The 18894-nt window shown below is 34.4% G+C and overlaps 1 protein-coding gene across 1 annotated transcript in view; it reads right to left on the bottom strand.

Annotated features, from left to right (window-relative positions):
• Positions 1–18894, bottom strand: part of LOC119874678 (ral guanine nucleotide dissociation stimulator-like) — a 369613-nt gene that overhangs the window by 154928 nt on the left and 195791 nt on the right. The window contains exon 2 of the mRNA XM_038560471.1: positions 6568–6612. Coding sequence (XP_038416399.1) covers positions 6568–6610 — 43 coding nt within the window. The 5' untranslated portion in view covers positions 6611–6612. The remainder of the gene's footprint in view (positions 1–6567; positions 6613–18894) is intronic.

The following is an 18894-nucleotide window of genomic DNA, read 5'->3' as shown; positions in this document are numbered from 1 at the left end:
CAGTAGTTTGTGGTCTTGAAGAACAAGATGGAGCAAATATAAATCCCAGACTTCAGCTGCTTAAGTTAATTTAGAATTGCACTTTTCTGATGTTTTCTTTCTTCCTTCTCTCTTTTCTGTTTGTCTCATCTCCCTGTCTTAATCTCGTTCACAATTTACACAAACACAAAGACGTATAAAGACACATGGAACTCATCACAGTTTTTGTTACCGTTCACAACACAGATGCTTTATAGATTTGGGTGCTAAACTAGGTAAAGTCACAGAAATCTATATGATCAAGGATACTTAATGAATTAAGCCTGGAAAGATAACAAGCACAAGTATTTGGGTTTTCCAAAACATCCCAGAAAGAAATTTATTTTATTTCTCCTCTTTTTAAAATCTGTATAAAATCCATCAGTTTTCTTTTAAGTGACACTCTGTCAGTGAGTTATGAATCCTTTATTAGAGTCCGTTTTATGTCGAACCAATGGTAAATGTGGAAGATTGCTAATAGAGAAAAATTGATCAAAATATCTGAAATCTTAGGATCTAATTTGGTTAATATTTTTAATCAAATGGGGTATTAACTATAAGCCTTTTTGGACATAAAATTAAGACCATAAAACCAGTCTCTTATAATTGAGATTATGATAAAGTGTAAATGTGAAGGGTGTTAAATTTCACCTTTCATATAAAAATATATGAATATCATATATTTTATGTGGTTTAAGAACCCAGAAGGAACAGCATTACCTAGAAGCTACCAAAAGGTATTTCTAGGAAACAACAGAATTAATATTACCTAAGAATTTGCTAGACATCCAGCCTTGGGATCTAACCCAGCTGTACTGAATAAGATCTGCATTTTAATAAGATACCCAGGTGATTTGTTTTCACATTACCATTTGAGAAGAACTGTCCTAGAACATGCAGAAGAATACCTGAATTGCATTAGAGAGAAATAAATGGAGTATTTTAATGATGCTTTCTAAGTATATCCATACTTTTTTGTGTTTTTAATGAAACTGAACAGTTGCTTTTTTTCTGTCAAGATCATATCCCTGAGAAACTATGATACTACTGACCTCATAGTACAAAATAACTTACAAAAGTGTCTAAGGAAAATGTGACTCAATTTGTTCTTATAACCATTCAGCCATATGCATGTTAACCAAACTGCCTCCCCCCTTTTGAATAGAAAATGACAATCAGGATAAATTGTCATTTCCTCAAAATGAACACTAATAAAAGTTTCTTAAAAGTCTGACTTGGAAGAAGACTATACTTTCTAGGTCCTCAAAGTCTTTCTTGTAGTAATAACTCACCACACTGTCTTCATTTTTTTTTTTCTTTAACCACACTATATTTAAATGGCTAGAAAGATTTAATTTAATCCTTAAAAACTTAGTGTACAAATTTTTAGAGAGAAATCAAGGTCCAGATAAAATGAGTAGAGTTGCTATATATTTGAAGGCTTGAAAATATTGATTGTTACAGTCAAATGTAGAGTGTATACACACACACTGCAAGAGTAATATTCATTTCACTTATATTATTTATTTCATTTATATTATGACCTATTAGGTAAGAGTACTGAAATCCAGTGATTTGAGGGATGTAGTTTCAATATTTCATTACCAATTATGTTAAAAAGATAATGGAGGGGGATTCCTGGGTGGCGCAGAGGTTTAGCGCCTGCCTTTGGCCCAGGGCGCAATCCTGGAGACCTAGGATCGAATCCCACGTCGGGCTCCCGGTGCATGGAGCCTGCTTCTCCCTGCCTCTCTCTCTCTCTCTCTCTCTCTCTCTCTGTGTGACTATCATAAATAAATAAAAATTAAAAAAAAAAGATAATGGATATGGAGTATAAATATAAATATAGCTGTAACAGGCTCTTTTTACAATTTTAATGGTCCTTATCTAATTAACCATTTGCAATATATTTTCCTTATCTATATCACAACTCTGGGTAATTTATGAGAGTTTCTGTTATGCCAATAGAACAACTACCTAACAACTTTATCATGCCTCCCTAAACATTTTATGATGCCTTAATTCAATATCCCTGCTATACCCAGTCGTTGTCAGTTAAAGATGACATGCTACTTTATACCTCTGATGAAATTTCAGACTAACAGAGCTTTGCCACATAGAGAAAAATAAAAGATGTTATTTCTAAATTTAGGTGGCAGTATAAACCTTGGTTGAGGTTGGCAAGATCATGGCAAAGAAGGCTATTTGTCACAATAATCAGTAAAGTTAGGAGAAAAAGTTGTCTGTGCTATTAAAAACAAAAATAAAAACAAACAAAAATATCTGGCAGCATTTGCAATGAATTTATTGATATCTTTATCTGGGATCTCTCTGAAAGCTTTGCTTCACATTCCCTAAAGTGCATACATTATCAGTTACTCTAGTGTTCTTAATTTTATACTCTCAGAAAAAAAAAAAAATACTCTCAGGCTTATCTCTGATAATCAGTAAGATTTCAAAATTTTTGTTCAAAATTTTAAACCATGATTATTTGAAGATATTTTTCAGATAAGGGAAAAACTTATAGCTGGAGTTTTAAAAATATATCTTTGATGATGTTCAGTTAGAATTATTGCAATGACTTAAAAGCAAAGAAATGTTGAATTACAGTTATGCAATAGACATACCTCTTTTCTAAAATTTAAGTTAAAAAAATAAAATAAAATTTAAGTTATATAAGTTTATTATAGGCATTTAGTTATTCACATTCAAGCTTATATTCTTATAAAATGGAAAATGTAGATTTAAAAAATAATCAAACAGAATTTTGAGTGATAAACTAAGCTCCAGTTTTCAAACTAAGATCTTAATTTAAATAAGCTGGTTTAGTAAGGTAAAATAGTGTTAAAACTTAATTATTCTAAAAATGTTGTTAGACGGCAGGTGTTAAAAATCACTTATTCTCTCAGTAGGAATTTTTTTAAAAGGTTGTATTTCGGAAGAAATAGTCATTACTAAATATGTATTTATATGTTGGAAAGGAAAAACTTACACATAGAAGACAGTTATTATGGGTTACATAATATTCTTATAAACTTAGATGAACTAATTTATTTATAAGGGGTTTTTGGTTTATTTATTTCTATAATGTAAGTGAACACTAGATTATTTGCCTTCTGAAACTTGTCTAAATAAGCAACAGTCACAGACACCTATATAGCAGTGTGATTTTACTTCACATCCAGCATGTTCCTACATCGCCTGGAAGCACGGGTTTTGACAGAGTGAATGGAGTAGTAACTTTCTGAGAAAGAGAAAAATCGATGAATCTGTATTCAGCAGGAGCACCCTGCTGGTCTCAGCTGTCCAATGCTGAGCTATAAGTTTCCTCATTGATACACAGGGGTGACTCCATTTACTTTTTAAAAAGTGCTCCCTCTAGATAACAATAAAGAAAGATAACAAGTATCAATATTGTAGGAAGTTCCCTGTAAAAGCTTCTCTGGTAAACAGAAAAAAAAAAAAAAATAGATCAAGCTCTTCTGGAGTTCAGTGTTTGTACAGAATGAGTTCGGGATGATACACTCAGTGCCGTAACTCTATTAGCCATATCTATGAAATTTTCCTGAGTGCAACTTTAAGTATATTGTGTTCTTTATTTCTGGCACTTACGGTTAACATAAAATCTGAATGTAGCCTTCCACAGTTTCATCTTACATTTTTTTTTCCTACACAGATAGGTTAATACATGATATAACCAAGGCTGTATGAGATTAAAATAATTTCTACTTCAGCTTTAATAGAGGAAACAATATCATGTAGAAAATCTTTGGGGATATTTCTAGAGGGAAATAAGAACGTGCATATCAATTTTGATCCAGGTTTGCCACAATATCCCTACTCACAGAATAAATATTTATATAGTCACTATTAGAAGATAACACATAAAGAAGGTATCTCTAACTACTCCTATATCTCCACTTGCAGTCTCGGGCCATTCTATCTTCTCATTATTCTGTTGGGACTATGCATGTTATCCTTGCTCATCCCAGCTTTATTTGTAATACCTCTTATCTCTTGCCAAGCATAGCTCTGATTTCTGCGCACCTTCCTATTTGGGCAAGACATTAAAGGTTCTTATCATTTCCATTTCAAAGTGATCTCAGGGAAGTAGAAGAACTCAGAGTTCAGCTCTTAACAGGATGATACCCTTTGAAATAACCATTCCAATATTGTCCTTGAAATAACATCTGTAGCTTGCCATCAATGTTTTCTTTTCCCAATTCTGCTATGGCTTTTACTCCTGCTAAATCATATAAAAAATAACTAACAGTTTTTTGTTTCCTCTAGAATATGTCCGTTAAGCTAATTGAAGAATTGTCTTAATGTTGCCTGCAGGCATTCATAAATGTTATATAAAACGTGCCATCATCATTTGCTAAATAACTGAGAGTACACAGGATTGGCAAAATAGCTTTGCAGTCACACATTGGCTTCATTTGATGTTTTCTAATCAAACATTTTTTTTTTTTAACATTCTGCGTTACTTTAATCTTTAATACCAAATCTACAAATGTGAATTCATGGAGACCCTCCACTTCACTATGTTTTGGTAAATAATTATTGTTTTCAATGCCTAATAGCATTATGTGCTAAAAGATCACTATATTTTACCTGTTAGAAATTATAGTTTAATAGACAATGTGCATGAAAAGCAGCATTAATTTTTAGCAATTCTATTATTGCTCGATTAAACACTAAAACTTAAATTTTCAAATAAACACTTAGCTCTAGATTCTTCCTTCAATATAGCAAAAAATTAATAATATTGTAGGGACTTTTGGAACCAACTCTTTATTCAAGATATAAATCTCTCAAAAAGAATTTATTAAGAAATGTCTTTGCTAATGATTAAAAAATAAATTAGAAAAATAAAAAAGCAAAATTATTTCAAGTGGACAATACCAATATTCTTGTCATCAAATGCCTATTCTCCTTTTCTTACTTAGAGATACAATTCCTGATATCTAGCATGACACCTAGCCACTTGTGCAATAGAGGTAAATGGATTTGAAGGGAGGGATTATTGTCATTATCCCAAAATGAAAGCATCGATAGTTAAAGGACATTGTCCTTAGCCTGGAGTTTGGGGGATGGACGGGTGGGAGACAACAGAAACAATAAGCCAAAACAATAGCTATAAGAAAAATTCCCAATATTGTAAATAAAACGATCAACCTATAAAAGCATTTTTTTCTAATGGTCAACTCGTAAAAGGAACAAAAGCTAAGATATTATTAATGATTAACAGCAAACCAAAAGAGGAACTAAATAGCTGGAAAGTCTGGAGAAAGTGGCTGCAGCAAAGATTCTTGTCATTTATGCTTCGTGGCATTCAGATAATATTATACAAGGTCAAGATTCCACAAGCTACAAAACAAACGCAATATTAATAAAAATCCAGAAACCTTCTTAGGCAAATTGCTGAAGCTTATAATATTTATGTATTTATAAATTTATGTATTTATAACATTTATAAACATGTGTATGTTATAGGATATCTTATACTAAAGATCTTGAAGGTGAATCAGGCTGTAAAAACAAAGAATGGGGGAAAGTCTTTCCCTGGGTGTTATGAAGACATTATTATAGTCATAGTAATAAAAATAGTGTGGAATTTTCACAAGAACAGACAATCTGACCCATCTGCAAAATGGGAAAATTCAGAGATAGAATCAACTATGGAATTAGGTACCATAAAGAAAGAGAGAAAAGATAGTCTAGTAAAAGAGGGAAAAACTGTCAAACCATTTGAAAAAAAATAATAATACTGCTTCCCTACCTAAAATGATATAATTTACAGAGAAAAAAAATTAAATGTAATAAATGTGTGATGAGATACTCAACATCATTGGTCATCAGGAACATTAACAATAAAACAATAATTAAGTATTATTCTCCTCCTGTTAGTTTGGGACAAATTGTGAAGCTCGTTGGTGTCAAGTGTTGGCCCTGCTCTAGTGAAATGGAAACCTTCTGCACTACTGTTTAGTTCTGTAGACTGATTATTCTAGAAAGCAATCTCTCTTATCTCATAGTTATGGAAATTCATAATTCATTTCATCATCATAATTTTCTACTACGTTTTGCTATGGTCATGAACTGCCTTCGAATTTCAGTGGCTCACAGTAACAGAAGTTTATTTCTTGCTCATGTTGCTCTGCTCTACTGTTTTGTGTGTCTTTATCTGTCTTAGACATGTCTTCATTCTGGGGTCTTGGTGAAGTAGGAGGCCAGATCTAGGATAATACATTTTCATGGCAGAGAGAAAAAAAGCAAGGGGATTGGGAGGGGCACATAAGGGATCTTAGGGCTGCCACTTTGAGTGTGAAGAGGTCATTTTTGCTCACTTTTCTTGATGAGCCCAATTCAGATGGATACACCTTCAACTGGCAGGTACTGCTAGTCATAGGGCAGAAGGTAGAGCAATGCACTGAATGAGTTACTACAGACAACAATGTATAATGTGTCATATATACACTATGATCCAACCATCCTATTCTTGAGTACATCCCAAAATTATCAAACAAACATTAGAGTGGCACGTACCTAGATGTCTATTCAGGGGCCTGGAGACAAACCACATGTCCATTCCTAGGGGATACACAAATTGCAGTGAATGTTCACCAGGGGGTATTATTACTGGAACAATGAGAAGCAATGAATTAATGTATAAAGAATTATCTGAGGGATCCCTGGGTGGCGCAGGGGTTTGGCGCCTGCCTTTGGCCCAGGGCACGATCCTGGAGACCCGGGATCGAATCCCACATCGGGCTCCCGGTGCATGGAGCCTGCTTCTCCCTCTGCCTGTGTCTCTGCCTCTCTCTCTCTCTCTCTCTGTGACTATCATAAATAAATAAAAAAAAAATTAAAAAAAAATCTTTAAAAAAAAAAGAATTATCTGAGTGGATTTAAAAATACATAATGCTTAATGAGAAAGCAGTATGAGATGTGCAATGTATTAAAATATTAAAATTAAAAATTAAAAAAAATTAAAAAATAAAATATTAAAATATTTATACACACACAAAGCTACATTTAAAAAATATTTTATTTATTCATTGGAAGGAGAATGAGTGAGGATGAGTAGAGGGGAGGGGCAGAGACAGAGGGAGAAGCAGGCTCTCTGCTGAGCAGGGAGCCCAATGTGGAGTGCAATCTCAGGACCTGAGATCATAACCTGTGCCAAAGGCAGACATTTTAATAAACTGAACCACCAAGGCTCCCCAAAACAATATTTTTTTAAAAAGCAACATTTTATCAAATAAAATAGTTAAGTGGGAAAAAGTCTGCACAGACCCATAATGATAACATTGCATAAATTGAGGAATATGATGAACCCAACCATATGCCTGTATTTCAGTTTGAAATAACTGAAATTATTTCAAAAAACTTGTATCATAGAGGGATAGTCTCTAAATTAGTGAAATAAAATTAAAAGTCGGTTACAAAAATAACCAGATAATTTATACATTTAAATATTTAAAATATAGCATATATCTTAACATATATAGATAGAATAGAGATGGTAAAACTATAATGAAAATCTAGGAAATGTTGGACACCAACTTCTATGAAATGCTACTTGAGAAAAGAGGATGTCTCATATAATTGGATGTTAGTGTATGCAGCTTACATATGACTTTTTTCTTTTCTTAAAGATTTTATTTATTTATTCACAAGAGACACATACACAGAGGCAGAGACATAGGCAGAGTAGTTCATGTTAGCCCACAAAACCAGCCTCAACAAATACAAAAAGTTTGAAATAATACAATGTACCTCTTCTGACCACAGCACTATGAAACTAGAAGTCAACCATTAGACAAAATTTGGAAGGACCACAAATCCATGGGTTTAAACAACATGCTACTAAACAATAAATGGGTCAGCCAGGAAATGAAAGAAGAAAATTTTAAAAATGCATGGAAACAAATGAAAATGAAAACATGATGGTCCAAAATCTTTGTAATGTAGCAAAAGTTGTCTTAGGAGGGAAGTATATAGCAATATAGGCCTACATTAAGAAGCAAGAAAAATTTCAAATAGCCTAACCTTACACTTAAAGGAGCTAGAAAAAGAACAACAAATGAAGCTTAAAGTCAGCAGAAGGAAGGAAATAATAAAGATTAGAGCAGAAGTAAATGATAGAGAAACTAAAAGAAAGAAAAAAAGAAAGAAAAAGAGAAAGAAAGAGAAAGAAAGAAAGAAAAGATCAATGGAACTAGGAGCTAGTTCTTTGAAAAAAAATCAATAAAATTGGTAAACCTTTAGCCAGACTTATCAAAGTGGGTTGTCCCCTTTATTATTATTGAGTTTCCTTCTTTGTCCTTGTTACAGTCTTTGTTTTAAAGTCTAGTTTGTCTGACAGAAGAATTGCTACTCCAGCTTTTTTTGATAAGCATATACATTATGTTTCTCCAACTCCTCACTTTCAATCTGCAGATCTACAATGAGTCTCTAGTAGGCAGCATGTAGATTTTTTGTTTGTTTGTTTGTTTTTAATCTATTCTGACACTGTATGTCTTTTGATTGGAGAGTTTAGTCCATTTATATTCAAAGTAATTATTGATACATATGTATTTATTGCCATTTTATTGCTTGTTTTTTGGTTACTTCTGGGGATTTTCTCTGATCCTTCCTTGTCTCTCTCTCTCTCTCTCGTATTGCTGATTTTTTTAGTGATATATTTGAATTTCTTTGTCTTTATTCTTTGTGTGTTTATTATTTTTTTAATATACGGTTACCATTAGGATTGTATGTAATCTTTTCTGCAAATAGCAGTCTAAAATAAATTGAATGTCATTCAGATTTGAACTCATTCTTTTCTCCTCTGATCCCCATGTTTTAGGTATATGTTATTATATTATTATCCCTTTCTTGTGTGTGAGTTCCTTGATTAATTTTACAGAAATTCATTTTTACAGCTTTTGTGTTTCCTTTGTACTGTCACTTTTGGCCTCTCCTTCCCACTCAGTCCTCATCACCTTTCTTGCAGGGCTGCTTTAGTGGTCCTGAAATCCTTTAGTTTTTATTTGCTTGGGAAACTATCTCTCCTTCTATTCTGAATGATAGAAGATCATTCTATCTTGCTGGAAGGACCATTCCTGCTGGCAGATTTTTCCTATTCACCACTTTGAATATATCATGCCACTCTCTTCTGACTTGCTAAGTTTCTGTGGAAAGATCTGCTGCTAACTTTATGATCGGTCTTCCTTTGTAAGTTGTTTTTTTGTTTTATTTTATTTTATTTTATTTTATTTTATTTATTTATTTATTTTATTGTTTTTGTTTGTTTTTGTCTTCCTGCTTTTAGGATTTTTTCTTTGTATTTTGCAAATTTACCTATAATGTTTCTTGGTGTTGGCTTGCTTTTGTTGATTTTGATGGGAATTCTCTGTGTCTCCTCAATCTGGATGTCTATTTCCTTCACCAGTTTAAGGAAGTTTTCAGCTATTGTTTCTTCAGATAAATTTTCTGGCTCCCTTTGCTTCTTCTTTTTCTTCTGGGACTGCTATAATATGAATGTTATTATGTTTGATGAAGTCGCTGAGTTCCCTAAGTCTATCCTAATTCTGCATAATTCTTTTTTTTTTTTTCTCTTTTCTTCAGCTTCATTGTTTTCTGTTACTTTGTTAATAGGTCATTAATTCATTTCTCTGCTTCCTCCAGCCTACTGTCATTACATCGAGCATGTTTCCAATCTCATTTGTTGAACCCTTCATCTCTGATTGGTTCTTTTTTAACTCTTTTATCTCTGTGGTCAGGGTCTTACTAATGTCTTCTATTCTTTTCTCAAGCACAGTATATATTCTTATGATTGTTGCTTTAAATTCTCCATCAGACATGTTACTTATATCTTTTTGCTTACAACTCTGGCTGTGGCCTTATCTTGTTTCGTTTTTAAATATTTTTATTTATTTATTCATGAGAGACACAGAGAGAGAGAGGCAGAGACACAAGGCAGAGGGAGAAGCAGGCTCCACACAGGGAGCCCGACGTGAGACTCAATCCCAGGACTCCAGGATCAGGCTCCAGACTGAAGGTGGTGCTAACTGCTGAACCACTGGGGCTGCCCCATCTTGTTCTTTAACTTGAGATAAATTGCTCTGTCTTCCCATTTTGTCTAAGTCTCTGCCCTTTTCTCTGTGTTAGAAAAGCCAGTTTGTCTTTTGCTCCTAAAACTAATGGCCTTATGAAGAAGAGGCCATGTAGTGTCCAGGGCCAGGCACTTCAGGGAATGTCTCTGATGTGTGCTGTGTGTACACTGCTGTTGTGTTCTGACTGTTCTTTTCTTCAGGCCAGTCATCTGCAGAGGCTCTTCTTGCCTGCTATTGGCAGTGTTTGGTCCCTGACCCAAACATGGTGAGTTTTAACTAGATATACCCTGGTTTGCTTGTGAAATGAGACCTGTCACTACCTCTACCAGAACTGAGGCCCTGAAAGATTCTCTGTTCAGAGCTGTGGTGTGGGTAGGGGTTTGTGCTGGTCTTCTTGGGGAGGGACCCTCTATGCTGAGACTGAGGCAAGCATGCCTGAGATGGGCAGGGCTATCAGAGCACAGAATGGGAGGGCTTGGTAAAAGCAACTTAAGCATGCAGTGCTGGTGTTCTACTGCTTCCCACAGGTGTCTCTATGTTTATGTTGAGAGGTGGAGGAGTAACTGGTACCCAGCCAATGCCTTTGTTCTTGGAGAGGTATCTCCATGAATGCTGCCTCTCAGTGACATACTCCAAGAAGACCTAATAATCTACCCACTAAGTGTTCTTCAGATCACTGTTTCCATGCTCTTTGCTCCCAAGCTGTTTTCTTGCCATCTCTCCAGAAGCAGTGCAATGCCCTCAGGGCTCTATCACAGCCAAGGCCACTGACCTTTAAAACTGCAGATTTAAGCCCCGCTGATTGTAAGAACTCATGAAATTCAGCCCCTCTAATTTGCCAAGCCAAGGAATTTGGGGAAAGGTTCTCCTAGTGCATTTTCTTCTTGTTCCTTTCTCTTTGGCTCTTCTTTGAGGCCGCAGCTTCCTCCTTTCTGCAGCACCTATGATCCATCTCCCTAAACCAAATCTCTGTATTTCCTAACTTCTTTAATGTGTCTTCTTTACTTTCTTTAGTTGTGGAGCTTGTTCTGTCAGTGCTCAGGTTGATTTCTGGAAGTGTTGAGGATAATGTGGTGTTATCTAGTTGTGTTTGTGGGATGAGATGAGCCTAGGGTCCTCCTACTCTGCTGCCATCTTCCTGCTTCCCAAAGGATTGAGTGATGGTAAGAGTTAAAGACTTAGGTAGAAAGAAAAAAGAAAGGAAAAAAAATCTTTCATTAATTGACAATACTAACTAACCTATTAGGTTTGGCTACTAGAATAATCAGGGCAAACATATCATGACTTTCAGCACCTAAAAGGAAGAAGAAATCTTTTATTCACATCAGATCTTCCAGGAAAGGCCAGCCCCTGGTGAAAGACTCCTATCTTAAAAATCTGATGGACAAGGCTACATTACTGCTCTAAGAAGATCATTGGGAAGAGTCACACCTAGGCTTGAGAAGTAGAAATGCTGAGGCACAAAATAGCTCTAAAAATAAGTCTCTAAAACATTAGGTACCCAAATTATATTGAATTCTCCCATTTTTCTCTTTAAAAGATTATTTGTTTATTTATGAGAGACACACATGAGAGGCAGAGACACAGTTAAAGGGAGATGCAGGCTCCATGTTGGGGAGCTCAATGCCAGACCTGATCCCATGACCCCAGGATCACATGAGCCAAAGGCAGATACTCAACCACTGAGCCACCCAGGCATCCCACTCACATCTTTCTCTTTATTCAGATATCTTTAGTCTATTGCCTCTGTCCATGTATTGAATTAGAATAGCACACAAGACCTCCAACATTAACCTCATTCAAATTACCATTTTAGCTCAGATTGAATATGGCTCTCTTGCAGAGGCATTTTAGGCTCTTTGTTTTTTGTTTTGTTTTGTTTTTGCTTTGTGTGTGTATGTATGTGTGCACGTGTGTGCTCAATGGCATATCTTATGTGTGACTTATGATAAATATATACTGAGAGAAAGATATCTTAAGAGGGAGGGGAATTAATTATTCATTATGTAGAGAATTTTAAGTCTGAAATTGATGCCATCAATCACCTGCTCTACCTTCTCAACTTATAGGTGAAAGAGCAGGCTGAGCAAAATGACCTGACTTGGTCAAGGTTACACACTGAATCAATGACAAATCCAGATTCCCTCAAGTTTTTTTGTTAAATCACTTTTCTTGCTTCCATAGCAGTGAGTTTCATCAAAATTCTCCACAGTAATAGAGTGCTTCAGGAAGTCCCTCAAAAGACCAAGCAGGTGGCCCTCCAGCCACCTCTCCTAGTTTTGACCTGGGAAGATTTCTTACATGCTGGACTTTCAGAAATTATTTTTGGAAAAACAATTTTTTTTTGTTGTTAAATGGAAAAAATAAACATTCTCTTATTTAATGTTTTTATTGTACTTGCACTAAATTAGAGCATTAATTATGCATTTAATTCACATACTACTATTTTAATAAATGCAACTTTTACATTATTTTAAAAAATCAACTGAACTTTTAGCATGTAACAAATGCTATATAAAATCCTGGAGCTACAATGATAATCAAGAGATGGTTTCTGACTTTAATTTCCTTCAGGGAGGGATAGGGAAAACAGGCAATTAGGAAGACTTTAAAATTAGTATGAGATACAGATAGGCCATTTCACCCAGCTGAAGTGCTCAAAGAATGATATAATGCAGAAATATGATGGACAAATAGTATATAGGAAAAAAGTAATTGGGATAAATGGTCCACATGGAAGAAAGAGCATATAAAAGGATCATAAAGCATGTAAGAGCAGAGAATACTTTAGAGTGTAAAATTAATTCTGAATGGATGTGGGAAAAGCTAGAATCATGGAGTAAAAAGTGTGGCATGGAGAGCAAGGGTATGGGCTTTATCATACAACTGATGAGGTTGGAGTCCTGGCTGCACATACAGTATGAACTTGATGTACTTTCAATTGCTATGACTACTTTCTCCTTTACAAATTGTATTAGTAATAATACCTACTTAATAAAATGTGATGATGCCAAAAAGACAACATAGTTCATTAAAATATGATATATGGATATGAATACAGACAACTTTAAAATGGAATCATGGCTTTGTCCTTAAATAACAACATTAACTCAAGTTGCGATACTTGACAGTATGCCTCTTCGATGTCTTTATAAGTATAATGGATGGAAGAATAGTAAGTTACATATTTACCTTATGTGAATTAATGACTTTTTGTATGTTCGAAGTAACCACAGAAAACTGCTACATAAAACAGTTCAACATTATTTCTTTTTTTTTAAAGATTATTATTATTATTATTATTTTATTTATGATAGTCACAGAGAGAGACAGATTGAGAGAGGCAGAGACACAGGCAGAGGGAGAAGCAGGCTCCATGCACTGGGAGCCCGACATGGGATTCGATCCAGGGTCTCTAGGATCGCTCCCTGGGCCAAAGGCAGGTGCTAAACCACTGCGCCACCCAGGGATCTCCAGTTCAACATTATTTCTATTTTAAATTTTAGGTGTGTATATGTTTGTATATATGTCTTTATGTATGTGTCTGCTTATCTATCATCTATCTATCTATCTATCTATCTATCTATCTATCTATCTATCATCTATCTATCTGCCTAGCTACCTACCTATGTACCTATCTACGTAATACAAGGTTGATCTCATATATTCTAAGTCAGGGGAGGTAAGAAGTATGACTGAGGGGTGCAAGTTAATATAGTTATGAAAGACCATGCTGAGAAAATTATATTTGAAGAGATAAGAAACAAATTATGTGGATTCTTGGAATATGGAGTAAAAATATATGCCTGTCTATTTCTGTCTATATATGTAGACAAAGTTAAATGGAAGTACCCAGTATATTTGAGAGGGGATTTGGAAGCCACTGTGGCTAGATCAAAATGAGTAGAATAACAACATGTGATAAATTCGGAGAGATATGATGCAGTGAATGGGGAAACGGTGAATACAGTGCTCGGGATTAAAGCCATTGTAAGGACTTTAAGCTATTACTCTAAGTGAAAAGAAAAGGTATTGCAAGGATTGGAGTTTTATGTTGAAACTGTAGTGGTCTTAATCATTAGCTGCTTGGTTGGGAACAAAATAAGGTGAGGGGTAGTTGGGAATCATTGCATTAATCCCAGGAAAAGGGGATGGATGTTGCAACAAGTTGACAGCAATAGAAATATGGGAGGATGTGGTTGCACCCAGGATATATATTGATGTAGTGCTGATAGTACTTTTCCACAAATTGGTTATGGACAAATGAGAAAGAAGATCTTATAACAGTAAGACGGAAAATACCTTAGATTATTAAAATGGCCACCATAAAATATTGCAGACATGCCTTGTACAAGCTTTCAACTAGGCTTTAAGAAGCCTTTAGGCTTCCTGTCTTTCTACTTTTGGGATCCCTGTACCACCATCATGTGGAGAATTTGGGTAAGTCTGTTGGATGAAAAAACCCACATGCCTCAATTGCTCTCATCCCCCTGCCAACCAGCCAATTTCCAAATGCAGAGCATGAGCTAAACAACAGCTGTCTGTAGATCAGCAAAATAATTTCCCAAAGAGTTCAGCCACATTTACAAAAAGACAGAATTTTGAACCAAATGATTGGATGTTTTATTAACCACAAATTACTGAGGTGGTTTGTCATTTTGCAAAAGATAATTGTTACAATGGATCTATATAAATTATTTGCTGAATTTAGATTAGAGTATCACGGTCTCCTATAGATTGTGGTATAAAGTAAAATTGTCTATTATATATAAACAAAAAAACTTTTTTCTTTACATCTGATCCCCAAGGACCAGAGTCTCCTGGTTATCACAGTAACACTAAAACATCACACACTGGTTAAAATCTTATCAATTGTTTATCATAAAGTCAAACTATAAATAATTCTCCATATAGGTTCATACAACTATATAATGTGAGTCTATTCCTCTCCCACTTGTATGGAAGACTTTTCCCTATCTTCTTTTCTCTCCTTAAATTTCCAACAACTCCTTCCCAATCTTTACTCTCATTTGAGGACTTCCTTCCAATATCACTTGGGGGATATTGGGAGTTGAAAAGAGAACTTCCACTATAAGCCCTACTTAACTATCCAGCCCTTTGGATCCTTGCTTGTATACCATATTTTTCCTTCCATTATGTTATTATAATGGATCTAATCTCATTTTCTATGTGAGACAGAGACTAGCTTACTCATTTCTGTATAAGATCGTATCTACTTTCACCTTTCCCAGTTCTCCTGCATTGAGTTGCCTTTTGAAATTAGGTTTTTCTTTAATTTCCACTTTTCAAATCAGATTCTCAAATTTAAAAAAGTAAGCATAACCAATTTCACAATAAGTATGAATAATTTAACTTTCTTAAAAGAAGATTGACTCTGATGAGTATATAAAAAGATCATGTTATTTTAAACATGTACAAGCTAATGTGGGCATGTATTCTCCTACATGGATTCACCATCAAAGTACATACAATTTTGAGAAATTATTAGTATTTTCAGGAAAAAATATTTTATTATTCAAGACAGTTCCTATTGATATTCATTAAAGCAAAAAGTAATGTTTTCTTCATATTAATTAAATTCAAAAGCATATTACTTTTGTCTCTTATTCTTGAAAAATGTTTTTCTAATGCATGTAATAAGAACTTAGGGAATTATATTATATACTTGGCAAAAGAGGTTTAAAGATTCCAGGTGTAAGGTTTGAATGTCAAAATCTAGAACTTAAGATTTCTGAAATAATAACTCAATTTGTTGTTGGCATTGCAGAAATGGAGCTGATGTTCTTTTTATGCAATAGATGTGGTACTCCTTTTGATAATTCATTATAAGTTTCATAAAAATATTTTCATGGAATACCTTGGAAATTCTTATTGGCAACTTTTTCTTATAAAAATAATTAATGTTTAAATTAATGTTCTCCTTTGTTTTTTACATAATCTTTTTATTAAGTTGTTGAATGTTTTGAAGCATGTTAGAAAGATATTTTTCAAGATGACCTTCCCTTTATTTGCTGGCAGGATTTTCTGGTTTAGTAGAGAATGATGATGTTATTGCTTGAAGCAATATTCCAGCTGTGCCCAGCAGGCAGGAGATTCTCAGTCTAGACACACTTATCAAGTTTGTGTGCATGTACAGCATTATAGAAATTGGATGATGTGTCCTGGAGAAGGCTATGAATGATCAACAGTTTAGTGATATGATTGGTACTGGCTTTTCTGGGACAATTCTGAATTAAAACATATTTTAAAAATTTCCATTTGAGTAAAATTCACCTCACTGATTATATATTTTGACAATGGTTTACAAAAAAAGTCTATCTTCTATATTTAAGAAGCTCAAGAACCTTGCCCCTTAGGTAATAACATTGCATCCATACTACAAAAATTAGCATGATCGACTGGTAATAGAGAGATATGCTATGTTTGCTCCAGGTAAAAATGGAAATTTACCTATACTCATATCCCTTTTCTAAGAATAGTTAGACAGCCAAATAGCCGATCGACACTGAGGCTTGTGGAAGTGCGGATATTTTTGAAAACCATGGAAAATCTTTTAAAGCAGCTACTATATAAGGATACAATTGAGAGACAAGAGAAACATAAATGGAATTCAAATTAAAAAAATCTAGAGAATTTTAGTGGCAGGGATTTAAAATGGAGTAATTCAGCACTTTCTATAACTTTTTATAAAGTACATAACCTTAAAGGAAAACTGAATAAGCAAAGAAAAATAGTGAGTTTGGCATAAGTTGACAGGAGGAGAGTATCAGGGCACTAAATGTATCATAATATAAATCTACTATTGTAATATCTGATCATGAGATCGAAGTGGTCGAAGAGTACAGCCACTCTGAAAAACAGTATGGAAGTTCCTCAAAAGTTCAAAATAGAGCTACTCTATGACTCAGCAATTGCACTAGTAAGTATTTATCCAAAAGTCACAAAAAGTGATTCAGAGGGGCACATGTACCCCAAAGTTTAGAACAGCAATGTCTACAATTGCCAAAAAATGGAAAAAGTGCAGATGTCCATTAACAGATGAATTTATGAGGGAGACGTGATGCGTGTGTGTGTGTGTGTGTGTGTGTGTGTATTACTCAGCCATCAAAAAGAATGAAATCTTGCCATTTACAATGACATGGATAGAATTGGAAAGTATCATGCTAAGGGAAATAAGTCAGTCAGAGAAAGACAAATACCATACAATTTCACTCATATGTGGAATTTAAGCAACAAAACAGATGAACATAGGGGCAGGAAAGGAAAAATAAAATAAGATAAAGACAGAGAGAGAGAAGGAAACCATAAAGACTCAACTACAGGGAACAAACAGAGTTGCTGGAGGGGAGGTTAGTAGGTGGATGGGTAATTGGATGATGGGCATTAAAGAGGGTTCATGATGTAACAAGCACTGGGTGTTATATGGAACTGATGAATCACTAAACTCTACTCTGAAATTAATAATATGCTTTATGTTAACTAACTTGAATTTAAAAAAAAAAAGTGATTGAGGAAATCAAGTCCAATCTAGTAGTAGTAATAGATGAGAAAAGTAATGTATTTCAAATAACTGGAGTTTACAATGACTAGGAGCAGAATAAAGTAGAAAGAAAAAATGAGAGAAGTTGAAAAAGAATTTGTGGTTAGAGGAGGAAATGATTTTGAAACATTTATGGTGGAGCAATATTAAATAGTAGTACAATGCAAAATGTGTGCATATTTAAAATAATTAAAATGGGATAGAAATGAAGTGATTAAACATGATAAAGAATTTTTGAAAAAAAGTAAGGCAAAATATAGAGTAAGTAGATGTCAATAATTTTACAAAATTAGAAGATATCATTAAACATAGGACAGCAGCTATCCCTAATAAACATGGGAATCGAAGTGCATGCCAATCGTTTCTTCTAAGTTCCGAATTGGAGCAACAGGAAAGGTCCCTTTGATAAAACAGTGAAACATATAGTAGTATCAAAGAAAAAACAAAAACAATAGTTTTCTACTGATTCAAGGAAGAAAACAGCATTTTGTAACAAATTGGGGGAAGTTTGAAAAAAAGAATGCAGGGGATTATGACAGTGACCTGCTAGGTGTAAAGGGCTCAAGTCCTGCACCTACTCCAGTTCCCCTGTAGAGTATAAAATATCTGGGATCATCATATGCCCAATGGGGATAATTTAATTTAACTTTAATAAGAGCCAATAAATCTGCATGGGACCACTCCCATGAAGAAAGAAGTGACCCCACTATAGTAGATGAAGGAAGCACAATCTAATTAGAGCCAAACTAGAAGATGCAGCAGCAAATTACAGAGAATTGCAACATCACTGAAAGCAATGAAAGTCCCTGAGAAAGATGATCTCACCCTGAATCAATCAAGAGAAGTCACAACTTCATCAGCTATATTTCAGAGGATATCGATGTATAGAATCCAATCATAAAACCAAACCAGCCAATTCTAAAATAGTATATAATATTTGTAAATTCAGACCAATCTGTCTCCAAACATCAATATGTTACTAAGCCCCCTATTTTGCACATACATCTATAAACTCTCTCAGGTTGAAAAAAGGGAGGGAAAACATGTAAAGAATATGCCATTTACAAAACTAAAATACTTCAAGTGAAATCAAATAAATTACTATTAAACTGGGTATAAATAGTCTTGTCACATACCACGTTGGCCCTGGGCTGAAGGTGGTGCTAAACCGCTGAGCCACCCAGGCTGCTCTTCAGATATATCTTTTCTATGGAA

Source organism: Canis lupus, chromosome 16 (assembly GCF_011100685.1).
Source record: "Canis lupus familiaris isolate Mischka breed German Shepherd chromosome 16, alternate assembly UU_Cfam_GSD_1.0, whole genome shotgun sequence".
Taxonomy (NCBI): Eukaryota; Metazoa; Chordata; class Mammalia; order Carnivora; family Canidae; genus Canis; species Canis lupus.
The sequence above is the reverse complement of the archived record's forward strand: the minus strand, read 5'-3'. Positions and strand labels throughout refer to the sequence as shown.